Source organism: Phaseolus vulgaris, chromosome 10 (assembly GCF_051622355.1).
Source record: "Phaseolus vulgaris cultivar YP4 chromosome 10, ASM5162235v1, whole genome shotgun sequence".
Taxonomy (NCBI): domain Eukaryota; kingdom Viridiplantae; phylum Streptophyta; class Magnoliopsida; order Fabales; family Fabaceae; genus Phaseolus; species Phaseolus vulgaris.
In genome coordinates, this window is record NC_143507.1 from 15,673,986 (window position 1) to 15,685,431 (window position 11,446).

The following is an 11,446-nucleotide window of genomic DNA, read 5'->3' on the forward strand; positions in this document are numbered from 1 at the left end:
ACGTCTCCGATCACCATCAACCTAAAGGTTGGTGTTGTATTTATTTAATATTTTGAATTTATATTTAAAATTTTGAATTCATATTTAATATTTTGAATTTTTATTTTTCTGTATTATAATATATATTTAATTAATAACTAATATAACTTGGAATGTATATAACTAATAACTAATAATTTATATATTTGTGTGTATTTTGAATTTTTGTATTATATAATTTCTATTTTCTTAAATTTATATTATATATAAATTCTATTTTTGTAATTATTTTTATTTTTTGCACTTTCTCTTTGCATATCTTTCTTTTTTTCCCTGGCATCATTTATTTTTTATAATTGTCACTTTAAACTACTTTTACTTAAATAAAAATGAATATGATATTAATCTTTATGGAATTATAATTCTATAGTGTATTAAACTTTGTTCTAGAATTTTAATTTTAGAAGTGAAATATTTAGTTAGTTGTTAATTACATTTTAATAAAAGTTTTATGTTATGTTAGTTATTGTTACTTTTAGAATAGAAATATCGTGTTTGGATTGAGTCCGGGGGTGTTCGACCCTCAGCAAATGTGTGAGATTGAAGAGAATACTAATTATTAGAAAATCCTAACTATATTCCAGAATATATAATGGATCGAAGTTGGATTAATGCTGTTCGTATAAGTGATGAGTACGAAAGGGGAGTAGAGGAATTTATACAATTTGCACAGCGTAACGCGATTATTAGTGGTCATGATGGAGCAAAGATCAGGTGTCCGTGCGTTAACTGTTTGAATGGAAGGATACTGGATGTGAATATCATGAGGGAACACCTGCTATGTGATGGGTTTCTTCGATCTTATACAACTTGGACATGGCATGGTGAATTATTAAATTTACCACGTGTTTCCGTAACTGAAGAATATGTGGGTTCTACCATGGATGAAGCAGTACACGATGATAGAGATGATGATCGATTGGAGGACATGATTCGTGATGTGGGAGCTGAGTGTTTTGCAAAAGCGCATGGATATGAAAGTATGTCAAAAGATGCAGAGACTCCTTTGTATCCTGGATCAACTAACTTCACACGGTTGTCGGCGGTGTTAAGATTGATGAATTTGAAGGCAATAAACGGATGGACTGATAAAAGCTTCACGGAATTGCTCCAGCTGTTGAAGGATATGCTTCCAGAGGGAAATAGTCTACCTAATCGTAATTACGAGGCCAAAAAGATTCTTTGTCCAATGGGTATGGAGTACAAAAAGATACATGCATGTCCTAATGATTGTATATTATACCGGAAAGATTTTGAATTGTTGAAAAGTTGTCCGAGGTGTGGGTTATCACGTTATAAGTTGAAACAAAAAGATGATGATTCTATTGATGACATGGAAAAGCATGCACCCCCAATGAAGGTTATGTGGTATCTTCCCATCATTCCAAGGATGAAGCGTTTGTTTGCAAACCCAGACGATACTAAGAATCTTAGATGGCATGCAGATGAGAGGAAATGCGATGGCATGTACCGACATCCAGCTGATTCTATTCAATGGAAGAAATTTGATGATGACTTTCCAGAATTTGGTAAAGAATCAAGAAATATCCGACTTGGTTTAGCTACAGACGGAATGAATCCGTTTGGTAATATGAGTACAAATCACAGTTCATGGCCTGTATTACTAGTTATTTACAACTTACCTCCTGGATTGTGCATGAAGCGAAAATACATGATGTTGTCTATGATGATATCCGGTCCGAAACAACCAGGGAATGATATTGATGTTTATCTAAGTCCCCTAATTGAAGATTTGAAGTTAATGTGGGACCAGGGTGTCGAAGTATTTGACGGATTTGCTAATGAAACTTTCAAGCTTCATGCCATGTTATTTTGCACCATCAATGACTTTCCGGCATATGGTAACTTATCAGGTTATAGTGTTAAGGGTCACAAAGCGTGTCCAATATGCGAAGAAGACACTGCTTCTCAACAATTGAAACATGGAAGGAAAACAGTATATCTTCGGCATCGGAGGTTTCTTAGAAGTCATCATCCTTACCGGAGGTTGAAAAAAGCCTTTAATGGACACCAAGAGGGTAGTGGTCCACCAACTCCATTAACCGGTGTTGAGGTTTACGAAAAGGTAAATAACATAGACCACACCTTCGGCAAGTCCAAAAAAAAGTCATCTGTGACAAATATTTGGAAGAAGAAATCAATCTTCTTTGATCTTCCGTACTGGTCGAGGTTAGAAGTCAGACATTGTATAGATGTAATGCATGTTGAGAAGAATGTGTGTGATAGCTTAATTGGTACACTTCTTAACATTAACGGGAAGACGAAGGATGGTCTAAATGCTCGTTTAGATTTGATTGAGATGAACATACGCGGCGAGTTGGCACCCATACAAATGGGTAAGCGTACATATTTGCCCCCAGCCTGTTACACAATGTCAAAAGATGAAAAAATTAGTTTTGTCAATGTCTAAAGGGTGTGAAAGTGCCACAAGGACATTCCTCAAATGTGAAGAGTCTAGTGTCAATGCAAGATTTGAAGTTAATTGGGTTGAAGTCTCATGATTGTCACATCTTGATACAACAATTGTTGCCGGTAGCTATCCGTGGGATCTTACCAAAAAATGTTAGACACACCATAACCCGTTTGTGCTCATTCTTCTCTTCCATCTGTTGTAAAGTCATTGATCCCTCAAAACTAGATGAACTTCAAAATGAAATTGTTGTTATCTTGTGTGAATTGGAAATGTTTTTTCCTCCGTCTTTTTTTGACATCATGGTTCATCTAGTGGTGCATCTGGTAAGAGAGGTTAGATTGTGTGGACCAGTGTACTTAAGATGGATGTATCCTGTTGAGCGGTATATGAAAATTTTGAAAGGTTATGTGAAAAATCATTATCGTCCAGAGGCTTCAATGATTGAAAGGTACATAGCTGAAGAAAGTATTGAATTTTGTTCAGAGTACATGACAAAAGCAAATCCAATAGGTGTTCCAGCTAATTCATGGCACCACAGGCGTTCTACAAGTAAATGTTTACGTGGTGTGAATATTGTAAGCAAATCTCGATCAGAAGTCTTGCAAGCACATTTGTACATATTGAATAACACAGATGAAGTTGTACCTTACATAGAAGCTCATAAAGCCATTGTGAAGGCAAATAACCCAAGACAAGCAGAGAAATGGGTCTTGATGGAACATAATAGAACTTTCATGCCTTGGTTTAAAGATGAGGTGTTCAAGGATTCAACGGCATCAGAGACCTTGACTTGGTTGGCTGCTGGATTGAAGTTTGATGTCATTTCATGTATAGCGTACGAAGTGAATAATTGTATATTTTACACGAAGTCCCTGGATGAAAAGAGTACAGTTCAAAATTCTGGTGTTACTCTTGAAGCCGAGTCAATGCAGTTTTTGACTTCGAAAGATACAAATCCAGTACTTGGATCAATGGCATACTATGGGTTTATAGAAGAGATATGGGAGATTGACTACACTAAGTTTTCCGTTCCAGTTTTCAAGTGTAAATGGGTTGATAATAAAAGTGGGGTTAAAATTGATGAATCAGGATTCACACTAGTGGACTTTCGAAAGATAGGGTATCGAGATGAGCCATTTATAATGGTTCAACAAGCATCTCAGGTTTTCTATGTGAAAGATCCTACGTCAGAACATTGGTATGTCGTTTTACACGGGAAAAAACAAGGGGAAGCCATAGATGATATTGAATATGGCGAAACTCGTTCATTCACACCAATGATAACTAATAAAGATGACGATGTACTTGATGATGTACATGCAACCCGTAAAGACCACAGTGAAGGAATTTACATATAAACATTTATAATTTTATGTATTATTTTTATATGATTTTAATTCGATGCACATTAACTAATGTTTGTTACCTAATTTTTTTAACAGAGACATGGATGACGACCAGACTCCAGTCAGACCTCGATCTGGGCGAGGTAGTAGAGGACCTACTAGATTGAAGCGTCTTGCATTGAGACGTGCTGCTGGTGAGAAGACACATGTTGACATTGACGTCAACACTGGAGTGGCTTTTGGTCCTAAGGCAGATGAGTTTATGAGCTATCTTGGAGTTGTTTCTCGTGAGAGGCTCTCCATTTTTGATTAATTCATGGGATGAGGTTTCAGAGGTTGATCGGAACATGCTATGGGAGGATGTTCTGGTAAGCTTTACATTATTATTGTTATCATATAATGCTTTTTAATATTGATTAATTAATTTTAATTTCATGATGTTATTTTGCAGGCAAACTTTGACATTCCTGATGTGGAACCGCTTCGATCAAAGATATTATCCAATATCGCACTTAAATTTCGTACCTTTAAGTCAAGACTGACATCGAGATACATTTTTGGCGACCTTAAAGACGAAAATCCATGTTTAAAGTACCAACATATTGATGAAGAGACATGGCGTCTTTTTAGAGAAAGCCGTGAAAATGAGGCTTGGATGGTAAGTGAAGTAACTTTTTTGTTTATATAACATTAATAAGTTTATCTTATTTACTTCAGTTTGTTTATTTCAATTATGACAGGATCGTCGGAAGAAAGCTCAAGAGATAGCTTTGAAGAATCTTACCCCGCACGTTATGTCTCGTTCGGGGTATAGAAAACTTGAGCAAACACTGATGGTAGAAAAGGAGAAATCTCAACAGGGGACGTATTCTGAGAATGTGGAAACAGGGGTCACTTCTCCTCCACCACCTTTTCGCCATGAAAAATGGAAGAGGGCCCGAATTAAAAAGTCCGGTGCACCAAGTTCCGAGCAATCCGGGGTTATAATCGAAAAAATTGTAAGTTATTTTTGTTATTTTCAATTTTTTTAAAGCATTAATTATATTAATGATTGAAAATATGATTTTTGTGTACTCTTGCAGGATTCCTTGGAATCCGACGGTACATTTGTTGCTGAAGGTCGTCACGATATCCTGGTTGAAGCAATTGGACGACCTGAACACTCTGGTCGTGTTCGTGCCGCTGGACAAGGGGTCGGAATTAAACTTTTTTTTGGAGTTTCAGAACGACAACCATCCTCCTCCTCCAAGAAGGAAACTCAAATGAAGAATAAGTTACGTGAAGAAATAATGGAGGAGATGAGAAAGGAGACTGATTTGATGTGGCTGCAGATGAAAAAGGAGAATGATCGAATGCGACAAGAGTTTCTATCGCAACAAGTTTGTGCTGAGCCGATTGAACCCCTTGTTAGTCCCACTCCCAAGAGCACAAAGGGGAGTTGTGCGGCTCCTCCAACATCAGGGGATGATATCAATGGGCAAACAGAGGATTGTGAGCTACTGGTAGTGGGCGGCAAACCTCCTCGGGTGGTGGCACTTGGAAAAGTCTATAAAAACGCCACCACCTTACATAGCGTTCCTCTCTCCCCTGATGTGGCGAAGGTAACTGTTGAAAAAGTACGATTTCCTGATGCTCGTGTTCCACTACCTTCAGATGAGGTAACCACTGTGGCCGATGCATTTCAGACATTCGTTGCCTGGCCCAGAGAGCTCATTCGATCTATGCCCGAACCTCATGTAATAATTTCGTTTCATTATATTATTTTTTATTTATATTTATATATTACATATAATTTAATACAAATGTTGTTTATCTTGTAGGAACCTTTTCAGCCACCAACTCCGAAAAAGAAGCGTGAGGTTCCAGTTGACGATCCTATGGCTTCCCTACGTCTCATTGCTAGTCAGATTGGCAATGATCCTTTTCCAGTTCCGTGGGATAATACATTTTTTCAAATCAACACTGAACTGCCACTGATGATTTACAACACAGATTTATCAGAATTTATATCTGGGAACCAGGAGCTCAATATAAGTATAATTCAATTTTTTATGATGTAAGTATCTTTACCTATTATTCAATTTACTTTATGTTAAATTATTATTGATTATGCTTTAACTAAAAACTTGTAGGTTTTTGCATAGAGTCTGTATCACTGAGGGGAAGGAAAATATGTATGGATTCGTAGATCCTGCATATACTAATCCCGTTGGACCAAACTCAACTGAGACTCAAGCATACATCACTAACATCCTGGAAAAAGAGGGAAAACAAATTTATTTATGCCCTTACATTAATGAGTAAGTTTAATTATATGTCATCAATTATTATTATTTCATGTTTTAAATATTTACTAACTAAATGATCATATAGGCATCATTGGCAGTTACTTGTCTTATCAATGGTTGATAAGACTGCTGTGTGGTTCTGTTCCCTACACAAGAAGATGCCCACAAAATTTAAGGATATCATTAATACGTAAGTATAGTATAAACTTAACTTTGTATATGTTACTAATTAACCATCTACTAACGAGGTTTTTTGTATTAACCAGTTCATGGCGTGGATATAACATCCTAAAAGGTCGATCCAGTTCAAATAATTTGAACTACATAAGAGTAAAGGTTTGTAATTTTTTTCTTTCTCTATTATCATTGTTTATCAATATACTAACATATTACTTTTTATTGAATTATATAGTGTAATAAACAACCAGGAAGCTATGAGTGTGGCTATTACATTATGCAATGGATGATTACCATTATAAGACTAGGTGTTAAAACTGGTTGGAAGGAGGTATATGTTAAATCATTTTTATAATTCTTGAACATATATATATCTAGAAACTAATTTATGTCAACTTTGCAATGCAGTTATTCACAGAAGAAACACCAATGAGTGAGGAAGGCATTTCATATGTTAGAGATTCTTGGTCCACATACTTCATTAATTTTTATAACTCTAGCATAAGTAAACAACATTAGTGGTTTTATTATATGTAATTTGATCACTTGTAAATGTACATTTTGATGATTTCAATTGGTTACTACATTTTTGTATTTGTCTGGCTGGGTTTAATCATTATGCAGGTTATTTAAATATGGTTTCTGCACAAAACAGGATGTACCAAAAAAAAAAAAACACTATTTACAAATGCGGTCATTTACCAAGACCGCATTTGTAAATAGTGAATTCGCATTTACAAATGCGGTCTTAGTAAATGACCGCATTTGTAAATAGTGATTTATGAATGCGGTTTTTACCAAGACCGCATTCATAAATCCTAAACCCCAAACCCACTCCCTAATTCAGAATAATATACAAATGCGGTTATCTAAAATGACCGCATTTGTAAATGTGATTTATGAATGCGGTCATAGGACCGCATTTGTAAATTCCAGATTTACAAATGCGTGTTGATCAAATGCGGTTCTATGACCGCATTTGTAAATTTAAAATAGCCGCATTTGTTTAACTTATCTGCACTAGTGCAACTACTTTACAACTTAACTGAAATAAAATTTCAAGTGGGTGGCGTTCCACGTTCTGGGGATTGATCCTCCTTCCAGAGTTTCCAGCCGATAAGCTCCATTCTCCAATGCCTCAACCACCCTGTATGGACCTGTCCACTTTGGAGACAACTTGTTCTCCATCTCATTCTGATGCGCCTTTTTCATCACCAGATCACCTTCCTGGAAGCGCCTGAGCCTCACCTTGGAGTTGTGCCTTCGTTCTACTCTTCTCTTGACGGCTTCAGCACTAACTCTGGCTTCTTCTCGCACTTCGTCCAGTAGGTTGAGATTCACCTTTCGCTCTTCGTTGGATTCTTCGGCAATGAAATTCAAAAACCTGGGGGAGCTCTCCTGTATTTCCACGGGAATCATGGCATCTGTCCCATAGACAAGGCTAAAGGGTGTCTCATGGGTGCTGGACTGTGGAGTGGTATGGTAGGACCATACGATTCTGGGGACCTCCTCTGCCCATTTTCCTTTAGCTTTCTCTAGTCTTCGTTTCAGCCCCCTGAGCAGTACTCGGTTGGCTGACTCCACCTGCCCATTGGTTTGTGGGTGTTCCACCGAGGCGAAAACCTGTTGTATCTTTAACTCCTCGCACATCTTCCTTAGCTGATGACTTGTGAACTGGGTGCCATTGTCGGAGACCAGCCTCTTGGGTACTCCGAAACGACAGACAATGTTCTTCCAGACAAAGTGTTCGACTTTCTGTGCGGTGATGTGCGCAACTGGTTCTGCCTCCACCCACTTGGTGAAATACTCGATGGCCACGATGAGGAACTTCATCTGCCTTATCGCCAGGGGAAAAGGTCCTAGGATGTCGATTCCCCATGTGTGAAATGGCCATGGGCTATGGATGGACTTCAACTCCTCGGGAGGTGCCTTATGCCAATCTGCGTGAAGTTGACACTGTTTGCAACGTTGAGCATACCTCACGCAGTCTTCCTTCAGCGTTGGCCAGTAGTAACCCGCGCGGAGGATCCTACTTGCCAAAGCACGACCGCCCACATGACTTCCGCACACCCCCTCGTGTAGCTCTGAAATAAGCCTAGTGCATTGCTCGCCATATACGCAGATCTGCCAGGATGAGAAAACCCAAATCTTAACAGGTTTCCATCAATCAAAGTAAACTTACTCGAGCTCCGCTTTATTCTTTTTGCCTCTGTCGGGTTCAGTGGGAGTACACCATCTTCTAAATACAACTGGTACAGTGTTATCCACGTGTCGGGCTCCCTAACAGCGCAGAATTCCATCGCCTCATCGGTCTTTGCCGGTCGCGCTCTAATCCTTGGCGCTTTCAACGTCTCTTGAGTCAGCGAACGATGACCGATCGCCAGACGCTCCATCGATTTGTACACTTAAAGTACCTGGTTGTCTGACACGAACGCTCGCGGTACCTTCAAGGTCTCCTGAATGACGGTCCTCTGCTTTCCCCCCTTGCCTGAGCTGGCCAGCTTGGCAAGCAGGTCTGCTCTGGCATTTTGCTCTCTCGGCACATGAACCAGTTCAAACTCGGTGAAGGACGTCTTCAGGAGCTGTACGTACTCTAGGTAAGCTGCCATCTGGGGATCTTTCGCCTGGAACTCCCCTGTAACTTGCCCAGTGACTAGCAAAGAGTCACTCTTAGCAACCAGACTTCTTGCTCCCATTTCTCTTGCTAGCAACATTCCTGCGATCAGTGCTTCATACTCCGCTTGATTGTTGCTAGCCTTGAAGGCAAAGCGGAGGGACTGCTCAATCAGCACTCCGTTCGGGCCTTCCAAAATGACCCCAGCGCCGCTTCCCTGCTGATTGGAAGAGCCATCCACTGATAATACCCATCGGAAGTCTAACCCTTCTGAAGGTGTCGCGACCAACGACAGCTCGACCACAAAGTTAGCGAACACCTGCCCCTTTATCGGTCCTCGGGGCTCGTACTGAATGTCGAACTCTGACAATTCCACCGCCCACTTGACCATCCTTCCCGCTACGTCTGGTTTCTTTAGCACCTTTTGGATGGGCAGATCTGTCATTACCACCACTGTGAAGCTGTGGAAGTAATGCCTGAGTCTTCTCGCTGAAAATACTACCGTCAGGGCAGCCTTCTCGAGGGCTTGGTACCTTGTTTCAGGGCCTTGCAGTACCTTACTCACAAAGTACACAGGCCTCTGGACCTGATCTTGCTCTTGCACCAGGACTGAATTGACCGCTCTCTCCGTCACGGCAAAGTATAGACGAAGAGGGGTGCCCACCTGTGGTTTACGCAAGACCGGTTGATGAGAATCAACTAAAGGTGGCTTTTTATAAAGAACAAGATCATTCGCCTTTACATTTAAAGTTTTTCTTGTTAATCTTTGCAAAAGATAAAGCCCAAGCCCAAGCCCAAGAAGGCCAAAGCCCAAAAGCCCAAAGTTCATCCCATGAAGGGCAAGGCCAAGTATTAAATAAATATTGTGTAGAAAGGTGCTTAGAGGGAAACATTAGAAACCTCTATTGTTAAAGCATCTTTTAGTCTTTAGTTAGGAGTCTTAGGGGGGGGTGTGTTAGTAGATAGGTGTAGGAGTAAATAAGGAGGTGCCAAAGTGAGAGAAGGGATCACACCTTCCTCATGTCTTGGTTTAGGCGCCACTTGCATTTGAATTTAGGGGGGAATTTTGAATTGTTTTAGCTTGCATTTTCAGCACCTTAGGCTATAAATAGAGGTGCTCTCTTTGTAAAATTCAGATTGGAATTAATCTAAGAAAACTCTACTCAAATTTTGAGAGAACTTGGGAGAGCTTTTGGAGCCTTCTTCTCTAGTCTTATCTTGATGGATCATTGGAGTCCTCAAGTGGCGGCATCACTCTCATCTAGGAGCATTCCACACTTCTAGTGGCGAGATCATCCAACATTCTTCCATCTTCATGAGCACTCTCTTCTCCTTCCTTTCTTCTCTTTCAATTGTTCATGTTGTCTTGTGTTCTTGAGTTGTTTGGTTCGGCTTTTCTAATTTTCCAGCACCTATGTTTTGTTCTTTGCCTTTTAATTTCATTTTGTTCGGTTGAAATGTGTTCTTATGCAATTCTGTTCGGTACTTCTTAATTCTACCTCTTTTGTTTGGTTCAATTTGACTATAATTGGTTCATCCAAATGAGTTTGGGATTTGGTACTAGCTTTTGGTGAGTTCTTGTCTTAGAACAATGATCCAACTCTAAGAAAAGTGCCTCTATAATGTCCAACTCAAGGTGATTCCTAAGAAGGTCAAGAACCTTTCTCTTTATGGCTAGTGGAATCACATCATGTGGTATCATGAGTCTTAGGTTCTTCTTGTTTAATTGTTGAGTTGTGTGCACTTTAATTTCAAGAGCTCTTTAATTTTCTTGCAATTTAAGTTTCTGTTTTAGGAATTATTTGAGTTTTCTTGCTGTTTTTCTTTTGTTACTCCAAGTGCTTGTGAAAAGATTTATGGCACTCATTATTCATATGAGTATGGTTGCTCTTTTGGAATGGCATTATCCTTCCTAGAGTTAACTTTAAGCTTCCTTTCACTTGTTGTTATTTTTTTGTCTTATGTCTTTTAATTTTGTAATCATGTCAAGTTTTGTCTTAGTCATGTTATTCCATAATTGTCATTACTTCTAGTAGTACTTTTATTGTTTTTTATTGTTTCTTGCTTTAGTGTCATATAATTTTCTGAATTGATATTGATCCTTTGTGCATTTTTCTTTTTAGAATTGAGTTCATACTTGTATTCTAGACCTATACAAGTTCCAATACATCATTTTCCATTATGTCTTTGCTAGTTCATAATTCTGTTTTTTATTCCTATTAGGATTCCTCTGTTTCTGAAAAAAAGTGCTTACTGTTTTTCCTTATTGCAATTGATTTAATCACTGGAAAATTCTGAAATTCTGGATTTGTGATATTCAAAGTGTTAGAAAAGAGTAGAAAAAAGAATCATTCAAAAATTCAAAGTACACAAAAAATGATAAATAAAATAAAAAAAAGTGTACAATTCTGCCGAAAAGAATACGGTAATCTGGCAGCGATTTTAAAAAATTTATCTCAATTAATTGGCTTACTGTTTTTAATTGATTCCACTGCCATTATTGAGTTAACATCTTGAAGTTTCTATGGTTTAAATTTCATAATCCAGA

The 11,446-nt window shown here is 38.6% G+C and overlaps 1 protein-coding gene across 1 annotated transcript; it reads left to right on the forward strand.

Moving 5' to 3' along the window:
- Nucleotides 1-5,351: 5,351 nt before the first annotated feature.
- Nucleotides 5,352-6,123, forward strand: LOC137819346 (uncharacterized). The gene is made up of 3 exons (XM_068623156.2): nucleotides 5,352-5,555; nucleotides 5,640-5,875; nucleotides 5,952-6,123. Exons 1-3 carry the CDS (start codon nucleotides 5,541-5,543, stop codon nucleotides 6,121-6,123), a joined length of 423 nt encoding a protein of 140 aa, XP_068479257.1. The 5' UTR covers nucleotides 5,352-5,540.
- Nucleotides 6,124-11,446: the final 5,323 nt, after the last annotated feature.